Source organism: Onychomys torridus, chromosome 4 (assembly GCF_903995425.1).
Source record: "Onychomys torridus chromosome 4, mOncTor1.1, whole genome shotgun sequence".
Taxonomy (NCBI): Eukaryota; Metazoa; Chordata; class Mammalia; order Rodentia; family Cricetidae; genus Onychomys; species Onychomys torridus.
The window spans coordinates 103520788-103537326 of record NC_050446.1 but is presented as its reverse complement, the minus strand read 5'-3'; the positions used below and the strand labels follow the sequence as shown (position 1 = coordinate 103537326).

General features: G+C 42.2%; 2 protein-coding genes across 2 annotated transcripts in view; one reads left to right on the top strand and one right to left on the bottom strand.

Annotated features, from left to right (window-relative positions):
* The window catches only part of Chchd5 (coiled-coil-helix-coiled-coil-helix domain containing 5), a 61250-nt gene that overhangs the window by 7618 nt on the left and 37093 nt on the right, over window positions 1–16539 (bottom strand). The window lies entirely within an intron of this gene.
* On the top strand, window positions 2027–4590 carry LOC118582163 (RNA-binding protein 5-like). Its single transcript, XM_036184784.1, is given in 3 exon segments — window positions 2027–3253; window positions 3255–4432; window positions 4435–4590. Coding segments are annotated over 3 exon segments (2442 nt in total). The 5' UTR covers window positions 2027–2132; the 3' UTR covers window positions 4578–4590.

Below are 16539 nucleotides of genomic sequence, written 5' to 3'. Positions count from 1 at the left end.
TATCTCCAGGCTCCTGCCCTGACTTCCCTCAGTGATAGAGTGTGACCTGAGAGCTGTAAGATAAAATTAACTCTTTCTCCCCTGAGTTAATTTTGGTCATGGTGTTCATCACAACAATAGAACTCCTAAGGCCCGAGCTTTCCTAATTAGTAATGAGTGTGATCGTTAATCTTCATTGTCACATTGTCTAAATCTAGACACACTGTGGCTTCACACCTCTGCGTGTGTCTATGAGGATGTTTCCCGAAAAGTTGAACCGAGTGGAGAAGTGGAGGCACTGAAAGGGAGCTGCACCACCCCATGGTTTGGGGTCCTGGACTGGAGAAAATGAAGGAAAATGAAGAAAGCAAGCCTAACACCAACATTCCAGCTATGGCTGTGTGAGCAACTTCAGGTGCAAGACGTAAACTTGCAGCCAGGACGCAAGCGTGAAAGATTTTTATCACCTACAGGTAGAACATAGTGCTCCCCTCAAACAAAGAAAGGGTGAGGAATTGTTGGGAAGGCCTATGTATATTCACATGAGGGAGGCACTTCGGGAAGGGTCCAAACTAGTGTGTGTTCAATTTAAGACCCATACATCTGAGCATGCTTAGTGAGGGTCATAATCCACGAAGAACATGCAGCAGAAAGGCATCCTCCCCCACCCCGCCCGGAATGATGGAGCAGTCTTGCAGAGGCATCTGTGGAGATGCTCCACGGGAACCGGAACTTTCTAGAACCTCCACCATCACTTATCAACAGCCATGGTGTGCCAGAACAGAGAAGTCAACACCAGAGCTGCTGATTTCCAGAGGCAGTTTATCCCGAGGCACTCTTTACCATACTCTTCAATCCCATCTCACGCTTCCCACCTGATTCCTAGGTATTGTCTTCTTTCTCTTATCCTTCCCACTCCTCTTCTCATTTTTGATTTTTCATTTGTTCGTTTTTAGACAGGACCTCACTTTGTAGCCCTGAATGGCCTGGGACCCAATATGTAGCCCAGGCTGGCCTGGAACTCATGGAGATCCACTTGCCTCTGCCTCCTGAGTGCTGGTGCATGCCACTATGCTCAGTCTCTTTCTTTCTCCTTTTTAAAAATCTGTTAAATAATTTATTTTTATTTCATGTACACTAGTGTTTTGCCTGTGTGTATGTCTATGTGAGGATGTCAGATCCCCTGGAACTGGAGTTATAGACAGTGTGGGCTGACATATGGGTTTCTGGGAACTGAACCCAGGTCCTCTGGAAGAGCAGCAGCTAAGTGCTCTTAACTGCTGAGCCTTCTCTCCAGTCCTCTTCTTTTTACTTCTTAATGATAACTTTCCACAGCTTTAACAATCACTAAAATCTGTGGACCCGAACAGTATCTCAACCAACTTTCCCTTCCCAGCTACTTTACCCACCTCAGTATTTTTTACTTATTTATCTCTATCCTCACCCACTTATTTCCTTCCCAATCCTAATCTTATTAACTAAAACCTGAGTATACACCATACTATCTTGGTTGTTTACCCTCCAATAGTTATTGAAGTTAAAGGAATATTGTTATGAATTGGCTGGTATGGCATTTGCTTGGTTGTAATACTAAGCAGCAGTGGTGACTCAATCAGTTAATATCCTGTTCAAGAAATAATATAGAGCTTGTAGCAAGATCCCTGAGTTCCTGGACTGAGGAACTGTTTTCTTAACCATATATTCAGCTCTATCATATCCAAACCCCACATGAACCCTGTAAATACTTCAAATGAAAAAATACAGCTGATTAAAAATTAAACCAAGAAAAGAAATACCACCAGATGCATAAATCCCAACCCAGTAACAAAAGAAACACACAAAACCCAAGACAGCATACTCCTCCAAAAATTATTACTCCTCTAGTAATGGTATCTAGGAAGAGAAATTAGATGAAATCCCAGACAGAGAACTCAAGATTCTAAATATCTTCAAAGAAATCAAAGAACATAAGCTTTGACTAAGAACACAAACAAGGGGTAGGAGCAGACCGTCGGTGGAGACGCCATTTTGTGGAGTGGCTGAACCTTGTAGGAGGTTCTGGGATGTAGAGCCGCTACTGCTTCTGCTTCGTTCCCTCTTGTGGGGGAAAAATTAAACCTTTTTGAGCCTCGAGCTAGATCTTCAGTGAGACAATGGGTTCAGACAAAAGAGTGAGTAGAACAGAACGTAGTGGAAGATATGGTTCTATTATAGACAGAGATGACCGTGATAAATGTGAATCTAGAAGCAGGAGGAGGGACTCAGATTATAAAAGATCAAGTGATAATCGGAGAGGTGATAGATATGATGACTATCGAGACTATGATAGTCCAGAGAGAGAACGTGAAAGAAGGAACAGTGACCGGTCTGAAAATGGCTACCATTCAGATGGTGACTATAGAGAGCATGATTATAGACCTGACATCAGTGATGAAAGAGAAAGCAAGACCATCATGCTACGTGGCCTTCCTATCACCATCACAGAGAGAGATATTCGAGAAATGATGGAGTTCTTTGAAGGCCCTCAGCCTGCAGATGTGAGGTTGATGAAGAGGAAAACAGGTGTAAGCCGTGGTTTCGCCTTTGTGGAGTTTTATCACTTGCAAGATGCTACCAGCTGGATGGAAGCCAATCAGAAAAAATTGGTGATTCAAGGAAAGCACATTGCAATGCATTCTAGCAATCCCAGACCTAAGTTTGAAGATTGGCTTTGTAACAAGTGCTGCCTTAACAATTTCAGGAAAAGACTAAAATGCTTCCGATGTGGAGCAGACAAGTTTGACTCTGAACAGGAAGTGCCGCCTGGAACTACAGATTCAGTTCAGTCTGTGGATTACTACTGTGACACAATTATTCTTCGGAACATAGCTCTGCACACTGTGGTGGATCCCATCATGACAGCACTGTCTCCCTGTGCATCTTTAGCTGTCAATAACATTCGCCTCATAAAGGATAAACAGACACAACAGAACAGAGGCTTTGTGTTTGTGCAGCTGTCTTCTGCAATGGATGCTTCTCAGCTGCTTCAGATACTACAGAGTCTCCAGCCACCATTGAAAACTGATGGGAAAACTATTGGGGTTGATTTTGCAAAAAGTGCCAGAAAAGATGTAGTCCTTCCTGATGGGAACCATGTCAGCGCCTTTTCTGTAGCTAGCACGGCCATTGCTGCCGCTCAGTGGTCATCCACCCAGTCTCAGAGTGGTGAAGGAGGCAATGTTGACTACAGTTACATGCAGCCAGGCCAGGATGGCTATACACAGTACACTCAGTACTCAGGATTACCAGCAGTTTTATCAGCAACAAGCTGGAGGACTGGAATCTGAGGCATCATCTACATCAGGCACAGCAGTGACTACCACCTCATCAGCTGTAGTGTCCCAGAGTCCCCAACTCTATAATCAGACCTCCAACCCGCCTGGCTCTCCAACTGAGGAAGCACAGCCTAGCACTAGCACAAGTACACAGGCCCCAGCTGCTTCCCCTGCTGGTGTAGTTCCTGGTACCAAATATGCGGTACCTGACCCGTCTACTTATCAATATGATGAATCTTCAGGATATTATTATGATCCCACAACAGGGCTCTACTATGACCCTAACTCACAACACTACTATAATTCCTTAACACAGCAGTGCTTGTACCGGGATGGAGAGAAGGAGACCTACATACCAGCTGCAGAGTCTAGCGCTAACCAGCAGACGGGCCTGCCTTCCACAGAAGAGGGAAAGGAAAAGAAAGAAAAACCCAAGAGCAAAACAGCTCAACAGATTGCCGAAGACATGGAACGCTGGGCTAAGAGTTTAAATAAACAGAAAGAAAAATTTAAAAACAGCTTTCAACCTGTCAATTCATTGAGAGAAGAAGAACGGAGAGAATCTGCAGCAGCAGCTGCTGGCTTTGCTCTCTTTGAGAAGAAGGGTGCCTTAGCTGAAAGGCAGCAACTCATCCCCGAAATTGTACGAAACGGAGATGAAGAAAACCCCCTTAAAAGAGGTCTGGTTGCTGCCTACAGTGGTGACAGTGACAATGAAGAAGAGCTGGTAGAGAGACTTGAGAGTGAGGAAGAGACACTAGCCGACTGGAAGAAGATGGCCTGCCTGCTCTGCCGGCCTCAGTTCCCAAACAGAGATGCCTTGGTCAGGCACCAGCAGCTCTCCGACTTACACAAGCAAAACATGGACATCTACCAAAGATCCAGGCTGAGCGAACAGGAATTGGAAGCCTTGGAGCTAAGGGAGAGGGAGATGAAATACCGAGATCGGGCTGCAGAAAGACGAGAGAAGTATGGAATTCCAGAACCTCCAGAGCCCAAACGCAAGAAGCAGTTTGATGCTGGCACTGTGAATTACGAGCAGCCCGCCAAAGATGGCATTGATCACAGTAACATTGGCAACAAGATGCTGCAGGCCATGGGCTGGCGGGAAGGCTCGGGCTTAGGAAGAAAGTGTCAAGGCTCACAGCTCCCATTGAGGCTCAAGTCCGACTAAAAGGAGCTGGCTTAGGAGCCAAAGGCAGTGCCTATGGGTTGTCAGGTGCCGATTCCTACAAAGATGCTGTTCGGAAGGCCATGTTTGCCCGGTTCACTGAGATGGAGTGAGACCGGGAAGCGATGATGCGCACAGGGAGCGAGCCATCTCCTCAACCTGCTCTTACTTTCTGTCTCTAAGAGCACGCCTTGTGCTATTAATGGTTTTTAGGGTGAGCCACTTGGTTCTGCAGGTTCTCCCTTCCACCTTAAAGGAGCCCCCTTATGTGGGTTATCTGGTAAATAGCCTTCCTTCCCACCCGAAGGTTTGTGAACAGAGGGGACAATGGGCTTTTTATACTTCAGTGTACATAGTGTAAATGTAATGTGTTTTACATGTTGTAGCCTGTGTTGTCTCTCCCCGGGGGCTTGAGAAGCTCTGAGTGGTTATCAGCACCAAAGCCACCACTGTCACGTGTTGTTGTTATGTCTTGGCAATAGCCTTGTGCATATTTGTGTATTATACATTTGTACAGAATTTTGGAAGATTTTCAGTCTAGCTGGCTCCTTTACAAAAGAAATACCTTCAAAAAAAAAAAAAAAGAACACAAACAAACAGCTGGATGAGATAAGAAAAGTGATGCAGGATGGGGGGTGGGGAATTCAACAGAGAGATAGAAACAGTGAGGTAAATCCAATCTGAAATTAGAAATAGAGAACACAGTAAAGCAAATAAAAACCTCCAGAGAAAACCTCACCCAAAGAACCAGTCGAAGGAGAGGCCAGAACACCGGGGCCTTTAAGCATGGTAAAGGAACTGGGACAATCAAACAAGGACAATGATAAATTAAGAGGTGAGTGAGAATTCCAAGTCATATGCAGCATCATGAAAAACACAAGTCTACCAGTGGCAGGGCTAGAAGAAGGAAACGGTGTGTTTCCAAAGGCTTAGAAAACGTTTACAAAAGAATCATTAGAGAAGCTGGAGAGATTGCTCAGTGGTTAAGAGCACTTACTGCTCCTGCGAGACACCAGGGTTCAGGTCCCAGTGCCCACATGATGACTCATAACCATCTATAACTCTAGTTCCAGGGAACCCAGGGGCCTATTTTGATTTCTGTGGGTGTCTGCACATAAGTGGTGTACACACATACACACATTAAATAAATGAAAATTTAAAATAACAGAAAATGTCCCAGAGTGGGTAAAGGGGATGCCAATCTAGATAGAGGGGTGTCTGAGACACCAAACAGATAAGACCAAAAAAGAATGTCCCATTTCATGTTGTAATTATAATTAAAACACAGAGAAAAGAAACATATTGAAAGCAGCAGGTTAGAAACATCAAGTCACATGTAAAAGAAGACCCATCAAAATAGTAGCAGATTTCTTAACTCAAGACTTTAAAAACCAGGATGGCCTGGACAAGTATTTCAAGATATATTTCTGAAAAGCAAAAACTGCTAGCACAGATTATTATACCTAGTAAAACTAGGTATTTGGTATAGTTGAATAAGAAATAAAAACTTTCCATGATAAAAAACAGGCCAAGGAATTTACTAAAATAGCACTACAGAAATACTTGAATGATAAACCCCTTTGGACTGAAAAGAAATATCCATCCATGAGGTCACAGGAAAAAAATAAACCACACCAGAATAATAGTGAAGTAAGACAGAAAGAGGAAAACAAAACAAAACAAAACAAAACAAACAAACAAAACCCACTACTGTGGTGGTTTGAAAGAAAATGGCCCCCAAAGGGAGTGGCACTATTAGGAGGTGTGGCCTTATGGAGTAGGCATGGTCTTGTTAGAGGAAGTGTGTTACTGTGGAGGCGGGCTTTGAGGTCTCATATATGCCCAAGATACCACCCATTGTCTCAGACTACTTCCTGCTGCCTGCACATCAACATATAGCAGCTCCTTCACCATGTTTGCCTGCATACTACCATGCTCCCTACCATGATGATAATGGACTAAACCTCTAAAAATGTAAGCCACCACCTCAATTCAATGTTTTCCTTTATAAGAGTTGCCATGATCATGGTGTCTCTTTGCAGCAATAGAAACCCTAACTAAGACAACCACCAAATAAACAAAATGAAAGGACTCCATACATACCTTTCAATAATAAGACTTTAAATGGTCTCAACTTCCCAATCAAAAGCCAGACTAGTAGAGTGGATCAAAACACAGGAAGCATCTATTTACTACCTCCAAGAAATGCATGCACCTCACCACAGAAGACAGCTACAACCTTAGCATAAAATCATGGGGAGAAATGTGAGCAAATAGACCGAGGAAACAAGCTGGGGACACTGTTGAGGAAGTAGACCTCAAAGTGAACCAGTGAGAAAACACTGCTGCTAAGCCGGTGTGCTCCACACAGGGGTGCACCCAGTCTCATCCAGAAGACAATAGAAAGCCCAGACTGATTCTAGCACAAGGAAGGGGGCGATTCTGTGGAAAATGTAAACAAGATGTATCCTTTCTATCAAAAGGTTAAAGAGGACAAAACTCCATCAAAGTGTGTTTAAAGAAGAAACTTGACAGAAACAGATTCCTTAAGGGACAGCACTGTTTGAAACCAAAAGATGGGCTCAAGGTAGCACTTTCTGCTCGGAATCACATTTTACTTGTTGCTTTAAAGCAGACAAATTTAGGAATGTGAGGCCAAGCTCTGACTCCTCAAAGTGAGGGACAGGTCTCCTTTGCTTGATTTGACTATGTGCCCTTCGAAAGAAATGAAAGGTTTTGCCTTGCAAAAATGCCTTGGATTGTGTGATCACTTTCTTGAGACCCCAGACCCATTTCTTACAACTTCAAAATCCCATGGAACTTTCTCCAAAATGCACTGTATATTTGCAATCACAGCAAGTCTCCACAAATTCAGGAAAGTTAAAATAACATCTTGCGTTCTATTTGGCCACTCTAGGCTAAGACTGTAAGTCTGCCATGAAAGAACCCCTAGGACAGACGAAAGCTCATGGAGGTGAATAGCATACTAGTGAAGGATGGATGAATGGGTCCCCAAAGAAACCAGGAAGAAGAAAAAAATTCTAGAATGAAATGAAAATTAAACAGAACAAACCCAAACCAATGAGGTACTATGAAGACAATAAAACGTCATGCTAATGGCTGGAGGTGTAGCTTGGTGACAAAGTGTTTATCTGTCATCTTCAAGACCCTGTGTCAAGGAAGGAAGGAAGGAAGGAATGGAGGGAGGGAGGGAGGGAGGGAGGGAGGGAGGGAGGGAGGGAGGAAAGAAAGATGAAAAAGAGCAAGAGAAGGAACATTAGCTAGTTATGGTGGCAGGCTCCACTCCCCTCCATTTCCCTTAGTCACAGAAAGCCTGCTGTCATTTTGTTACGGCTCTTTCTAAGAAACAGTATTAGGAACATGCAGACATGTGAGTACAGCGACGCATTAGTACCTTCTCTGATCCAGGCACTGTCCTTACAAACAACATAAAAACCTTGCTGGAGATGTTGTTGTGTAGGAAAATCAGGATGACCTAATTCTGAATTCTATGCTATTTTAAAAATAACGTGGCTGGAGATGTAACTCATTTTTTCAGAATTTATTTAGCACCTAGTAGGCCCTGGGATGGATCTCAATGCTGTCAATAACGAGAATGACAAAAATTGAGAGTAAATGAAAGAAACTAAAAGTATATAATTACGAATTACTAGGTAATGAGAAATATTAAACTAGCTTCTTTTCTTTTCACTGAGTCGAAATACCTGATGAGATCAGCCTCGGAGGAAAAAAGGTTGTTCAGCTGGGTTTGTTGTGGACAGGACATGGTGGCTGGGGCTCCATCTGTGGCGTCAGAGCTTGTGTTGTTATCTGTTCCATTTTGTTTTGCTTTGTTTTTCTCCAAATACCAGGAAGCAAAGAGATAATGCCTGCCCCTCAGCAACCCACTTCCTCCAGCTAGACACCAACTCCTAAAGGTTCCTCAGCCTCTCAGAACAGCGCCCCCATCTGGGGACCAAGTGAACATACACATGAGCCGGTGAGAGACATTTCATGTTCAAACCGCCACAAAAAGTGGGTGTCTTTTCCTCCATACCCTTTCCCAAACTCTAAAAGTTATGCTAAATAAACAGAAAGAGGTAACAACCCCCCCCCGAAATAGATTACATAATGCTTTATTAACTTTGAATTTTCTCAAAGCTAATGAGAAAGGAACAACAGCTGCAGAAAGACACTGGATAATAGAAAAAAAAAAAAAAAAAAACCTACAGAATTCAATCAGCCTGTATACTTTAAAGATGTGTTGACCTCAGAATGGAAACCAGAATGTGTGTTACATTGGGGACAAGGTTTTGCTTTTGTTTTCATAGGAGAAGAAAAGCTATGGATATGATCAAAATTGATAAAGGTTCAATTTGAGCAAGTGAGACCTCTTTATTAGAAGAGGTAATAGCTCATCAATCAGCATTACCATCCAATTTAAATTAACTTATACAAATAACAAAGCTTTTCATTTGATCAGTTATAACTTGCCAAAAGGGAACCTCCCCCAAAGTTAGGGTTGGGAAAGTATTTTGTTTTTTTCTTTCAGGAGAATGAAGGCTAAGGAATCTGAAGAACACTAGACAAATGAGACATCTAAAGAAAAAGGACAAATCATCCAGAAAAAAATGTCCCATGAGAAAGATTTTCTGCAGTGAACCATGACCACGCCTAATGGTGACCTTTAAAGTCTTTGAAACGATGATTAGACCCCACAATGATGATTCCATGAGAACTATGATAACGCCACTAAGCTGACAAATGCCATCCAAAGATCTGCTTTGGACTATAAACTGCTCAGGACAATATCAAAATGGCTAGCTGAGATGATACAGCCTCACAGACTACACCAATCAGGACTTGACCATAATCCTAAATTTTCTTTGTGTTCCCATAAGATTACCAGTACCCCCAATCAGCAGGAAGTAGCATAGAAAACTACACCCACATTCCCCAAAAATGTATTATAGATGTTTGTCTTTGTTTAGGGGTGGGTTAAAAATTGTTATTGGTTATAGTCAATCTCTTTCTAAAAGAAGAAAGGGGGATATGATCTAGAAATGTAGATATATATGTATATAGAAATGATAGAATAAAAGGGTAGATTACTGAATCTACTCTGAAAAGAAAAAGGGGAGGAGATATATATGATAAGATAAAAAGGTAGATTATTGAATCTACTTTTAAAAAAGAAACTACTAGTTTTAAATATTTTACATTGGATTGGATTTTTGTATATTATATACAAATTTTATATATTGATACAAATTTGAGATTATTTTTGTTAGAACATACTGTACATATATTTCTAATCTTGTTCAAGGTATTGTACCTATACAACTCACTTAACAATGTAATGCAATTCTCTAGTCCTTGAAAGTTATTATTACTAACTACTTAGGATATAAAGAAATACAGCCAGGCAGTGGTGGCACATGCCTTTCATCCCAGCACTCGGGAGGCAGAAGCAGGTGGATCTCTGTGAGTTTGAGTCCAGCCTGGGCTACAGAGTGAGTTCCAGGAAAGGTGCAAAGCTACACAGAGAAACCTTGTCTTGAAAAAACCAAAAGGAGGTTGGGGATTTAGCTCAGTGGTAGAGCACTTGCCTAGCAAGCACAAGGTCCTAGGTTCGATCCTCAGCTCAAAAAAGAAAAAGAAAAAAACAAAAACAAAAAGAAGTGCAGGTCAGTTGTTAGTCACCTATTACAATGGAACTTGTCAGGTTAGGTATGTTTTCAAGGTCAAACAAATATATTTTAGATAGACAGGTCATCTTCAAACACTTCAGAGATCTACAGAATATGGCATTTAAAACGTTTTAATAACATAGATTCAGGGTTGGGGATTTAGCTCAGTGGTAGAGCGCTTGCCTAGCAAGTGCAAGGCCTAGGGTTCGATCCTCAGTTCAAAAAAAAAAAAAGATTCTTTTATTTATTTATTTATTTATTTTTATGAGACATGTCTGCTCCTGGCAGCACCAATCTACTTCAGAGAAGATGATGGGCATCGAAGAAATTCCATATGAAGTTTACTTATTTTGTGGCACAAGTCAGCCACTGGACAAGAAAGTGCCCTTACCTGGACTGCTGACAGTTACTGTCCAAATGGACAAGCAGGACACAAAGGAAAGGACTGTCAAACTTTGCCAAGACAAGGTAGGAAGGCCCCTTAAAAAATCCTGCTTCACAGAAAAATCTGTCAGATAGTCTAAACCTATAGGCCAAAGATGGATGCCCCAACACTGCAGGGGAACCTTGGGTAACCGTCCAAGCATCCAGCTGTTTCTGTCATTTCTCATATTTTTTGGAAGTCGCTTGCCTGCAATTCCTGTTTACTTAGGTAATATTATTTCCTTCTCAGGTCTCTGAGGGAGTTGAAGATTAGATAGTTATAGTTTTCCTTGTTAACAAATTCAGAAAAGAAACTCACTAAAGAAGTATAAAATGTATAAGTTTGAAAGACATCAAAAGATAGTTTTGGGTTGGTAATACAAGTTAGGATAGAAAGTGAATTAAGAAAAGTACAACACTTTGGATTCACCAAAATAGGATAAATAATGGAGTATTTTCTCTGAATCTGTCAAATGTTAATGGACTGGACATTGTTAATGTAATTCTTGACTGTATATATTATATATACTTATTTGTATATAGTTTTTCTTATATTAGTTATAACCTTTTATTATTTTTTAACAAAAAAGGGGAAATGTGGTGCTATTCTGTTGTACCCTAATAAAATTTGCCTGAAGATCAGAGAACAGAGCAAGCCACTAGATTAAACATAGATGCCTGGCAGTGGTAGCACATACCTTTAATCCCAGTACTTGGGAGTCACATGCCTTTAATCCCAGCACTAGGAAGGAATGATATGGCTGGGCGGAGAAAGATATATAAGGCAGGAGACAGGAACTTGCTGTGGATATCCCTCTGTACAAATAAAATGCTGTTTGGCCAGTGGCTAGGCAGGAAGTATAGGCAGGACAAGAGAGAAGAGAATTCTGGGAAACAGAAAGCTGGAGGGAGACACCGCCAGCTGCCGCCATGAGAAGCAACATGTAAAGACACTGGTAAGCCACAAGCCATGTGGCAAAGTATAGACTAACAGAAATGGGTTAATTTAAGATAGAAAAGGTAGATAACAAGCAGCCTGCCACGGCCATACAGTTTGTAAACAATGTAAGTTTTTGTGTGCTTTCTTGGTTGGGTCTGAGCGACTGTGGGACTGGCGGGTGAGAGAGATTTGTCCTGACTGGGCCAGGCAGGAATACTCTAACTACAAATGGCGTCCAACGTGTTGGCAAGAATTTCCACCTAAAACCTGAGAAAAAAGATTCTAAACCGGAGCTAAAATCAGCTTCCTAGTTGTCTTTCTCAAGGTAGCGGCAGCCTGCCGGTTTGAGCTACTATGGCGGGTTCCTGGCATGTGTGTCTGACCTGCAGTGTGGTGGGAATGAGGAATCTACAAGTGACACTTTACTCTGCTGCATGGTGGATTTAGCCTTTGCTAATTAAAAAAAAAAAGGGGGGGGGAATTTCTGGGCTATACACTGCTTTGATAGAACTGCTTCTGATAGTTGATGGTACACATGGCTCCAGACTCTGAGCTGTCGGTAAACTGTACCACCGCCATGTTGGGAAGCTGAGGTGGGGGGGAACCAGCAGCCACAGCAGCGTTTCAGTCTTACAAAGATGGATATTACACAGAGAATCTGGTTTATGTTGTCTTTGGGATTTTTAACTGCAGAAAAAGATTTGATCATAAAAGCTGTTGAGTTAAACAAATATGTAAATTTTAAAGGTACCTTGACTTCAAAATTTGGATATAAGGATATGTTGTTTTGGAAAAGAGTCTCTGCTTTTGTTTCCACAGAAAGCCAGAGGCTGTGGATTTGTTCCAGATTAAGATACATCAGGTTTGATCAGCCAAGACCACCTGAAAGGTCCCCGCTGACACCATGGCCCAGATGATCCAACATCCAGAATGCTTTCAAGGCAACTGGCTCAGAGGTTCACCCTAATGGACTACTCCATAATCCTAAAATTTTCTTTGTGTCCCCATAAGATGCAGCGCCCCCCTCCAGCAGGAAGTAGTAAGAGAAACTACGCCCACATTCCCAAAATTATCAATCTGGCTTTGGAGATGGAATTGGCTCACTCCTTCTCTAAACCCAGACATATTGTTAAAAGAAAAGGTTAAGAGTTTCTTATGTCCCAAATCAGAAGAGCCCTCTGGTGTGGGACAGAGAAAAACCAATATTTTTCTTTAAAACAGGTTGATTATAAACATGATCTCTTTCTAAAGAAAAAAAGGGGATATGATATAGATATAATAGGATAAAAGGGTAGATTAAGGAACTTACTTCTAAAGAGCAACAACTTGTTTAAAATGTTTTACATTGGTATAGATTTTAGTCTATTGATACAAACTTAAAGTTAATTTTGTTATACTATGTATATATTTCTATTGTGTTTAAGGTATTATGTTTGTATAGCTCATTTAAAATTGTAATGGATAATTAAAAATAGATTAATAATAAATCATCTGTGATAATCATACTCATAGCCATGTTAGTTAAGTCTTCTGGGTATACATAGAGATATTCCAGATAGATAGGTAATCTTCAAATACTTCAAAGACCTTCAGAATATGACATTTAAAATATTTTTAAAATTTAGACTTTCTGGACAGTGAGACATGTCTGCTCCTGGCAGCACCGATTTACTTCAGAGAGGAGGATGGGCATTGAAGACACTTCATATGGAATTTATCTTCACCTTGGCAAAAATAGCCATTTGGGCAAGAAACTGTTCTTGCCTGGACTGTTCGATCACCTGGACATGCAGGACCCATAGAAAGGTGACCACTGAACTTTGCTTGACAAAATGGTCCTTCAGGTTCCTGCTTCACAGAGGAAACTGCCAGACATTCTACAGGACACTGAGAGAAGTGACCAAGAGACTCTAGCCCTGTGGGCTGAAGACAAATGCCCCAACATTACAAAGGAACATTAGGTGACTGTTCAGGCTGCCAGCTGTCTCTGTCTACCCTGCAAGACTCCCGAAAGTTGCTTGCATCCTTCTCCTGTTTCTCAGGTAATATTAAATCCTTCTGATGTCTTTGATGTGGTTGAAGACTAGATAGTTATAATTTCCTCAGTTATGATAAAAGATAAGTTAGATATAAAACCTTAGATTCACAAATATAAGATAGATAGGATATCTTCTTTAATATTGTAACTGTAATTCTTGCTTTATAATTGTTTTGTTATATGTAATTGTACTATGTAAAAGTTAAAACCTTCCTTAAAAAAAAAAAAAAAGAAAAGGGGAAGTGCTGTGGATATCCCTCTGTACAAATAAAATGCTGTTTGGCCAGTGGCTAGGCAGGAAGTATAGGCAGGACAAGAGAGAAGAGAATTCTGGGAAACAGAAAGCTGGAGGGAGACACCGCCAGCTGCCGCCATGAGAAGCAACATGTAAAGACACTGGTAAGCCACAAGCCATGTGGCAAAGTATAGACTAACAGAAATGGGTTAATTTAAGATAGAAAAGGTAGATAACAAGCAGCCTGCCACGGCCATACAGTTTGTAAACAATGTAAGTTTTTGTGTGCTTTCTTGGTTGGGTCTGAGCGACTGTGGGACTGGCGGGTGAGAGAGATTTGTCCTGACTGGGCCAGGCAGGAATACTCTAACTACAGGAACTAAAGCTTTTTCCAGCTGGAGGCCTTTTTGGCTGAAGTCTTTTCAGCAGAAGCTTTTTGGCTGAGAGCTTTTTGGCTGGAGGGAGGCCTTTCAGCTAGAAATCATTTTTGGTTGAGGACTCAGAGGCATTATTAAGTCAGGATTCGTGGAGCTGGCGAGGTGAGACACGGCAGTGGCTTGTTCCTTTGTCTCTCTGATCTTTCAGCATTTACCCTAATACCTAGCTCCCGGGTTTTATTATAAGACCATTTAGGATTTCATATAACACTGCACCAAGTGCTACTGATGGCCCTTGGGCCGAATTCCAGACAAGTTACAACAGCCTGGTTTTGCGTGCTCCTACTACGTCAGCGTGAACAACAATGAGAATAATATGTTTGGTTTCAACTTGCAGATAAGCAAACAAGCTCTCACCTAGAGGATTTTAAATGCCTGTGTGTGGCTCACTTTACTGGAAATTGCATTTTAGATAATGGGGCTTCTCTGAGGCTAATCCCATGAGTATCTGTGATCTGGAGAAGAGATTTAGGAGGCAGAGGCAAGATAAGGCTTGGCCAGAGACCACCTTGCAGTGGGTCACATGGCTCTGTTTGTACTCCAGAAAAAGCAGGTCAGGCTAAGGAATAGTAGTACCAATCCTAGCAACTGTGGGGCTTGTATTTCTCTCTTCCCAATCAACCCTTCCCTGTGTCCTCCCCCGGGTGAGCACTCCCGGGAAAGGAGGACATTTTTCTCAGAATCCCATTTTATTTGGAAGTCAGTTTCAAAAGTAGATGTCAAAAGACATGGAGATGTATGGAGTTTTAAGTTCCCCTCAAGTTGAAAGGTTTACTGGGGAAAGGGTAACAGCGTTCTGCACATGCTCTTCTAGCTGGGAGGTTCCTGGAGCTAGTTTAAGTTGTCCCAGCTAGAGCTCACCACGCCCACTCATTGCTCTTGATGTCCTGTTTGGGGGCCCTTAGCCATCCATATGGAGGGGCCACCAACACTGTCTTCATGACTCAGCTGGAGTTGCGCACAGTTCATTATTGTGCTTTATGTCCTGTTTTTTGAGGCACATTAGTCCCTACCAGAGCCAACTTTCTGTCTAACAGCGGACAGCATGGGCTTGGCATCTCTGACATTAGGGCACAAATTGTATCTGTCCTTCCTCTTAGACTATTCCACCAGGACCAAGACAGTTATTTTGTGAGCTGTTGGGGCACTGACTGCTAGTGACTCATAGGGAATCCTTCCCAATAATGACCTCGGCCTAGGGAACAGTCTTATCCAGGATACACAGCCTGTCTTGAGTATGTGAGGTCATCCTTTTACCAAAAGAAATGTTTCTATTAGTAATGGGACACATGTGTAGCCAATGACCCACCCCACACTCCAGGCAATGCTGTGTGGTATAGGTGGAGTAATACAGTTTCATATGTATGTGTGTGTATAGGGGAGGGTCATTTCACATGATAAAAGAGCTAGCAGAGGCAGGCATGCTTAAGAACACTGTCCAGAAGACTGTAAGAAATGCTTTCCTTCTCAGTTCAGTTAACTCCAGTGAGACTTTCAAGGTTCAAGTACAAGCAGCTAGCTACTATGCAGAATGACGTCACCAAGTGTCCAAAAGTGTGGTTGCCATAAAAGGGTCACCTCCAGATCTCAGAGGAGAACATGCTAGCACCTCCAGCTTCGTGTGACTTTTTTTCCACAGAAATTCTGCTCAGTAGACAGAGTTGAAAACTGTGCTATTTTCTCTGAAAAGCTGAAAGATCTCTCCAAAATTCACCAGTTCCACTTTTGTTGATCCGTGGATCAACCTACAAAGCCAGTAGGTCCTTTGCCTGGCAACAAGACAAGTAGGTAATCAAGTGGTGGAGAGCATTGTGGTGTTAGATTTCACAAAACCCACAGCCTCTGCTGGAACTAAAGTGGACATCCTTAAAAACAAACACAAGTGGAACTACATGCCTGATCAGACCTGTGCCATCTGGGTAAAAGCAACAGGATCCACCCTCGTGACAAGACAGAACTAAGGTCCAACGCAAGCCTACTCGTTCCCCCACAAGAAGCTACAGAGGCTGCGTGTGGCAGCTCACGCCTTTAATCCCAGCAATCAGGGGGCAGAGGCAGGTGGATCTCTGTGTGAGCTACAGGCCAGCCAGAGCTATATAGTGAGGCCCTGTCTCAATAAACAAAACAAGAAGAGGAGGAGGAGGAGGGAAAAAAAGAGAATTGAAGAAGCTGCAGCTGCTGCCCCACAAAGTTTGGCCACTGTGCCTGTCAGCGGAGTGTCCAAAGAACGCTGTGTATGTGTAAATCTGAAAGAGCAGATTCCGTCTAGTCCTGGGAAGCAGATTAGACTCCTATCTTTACTATGCTCCTCC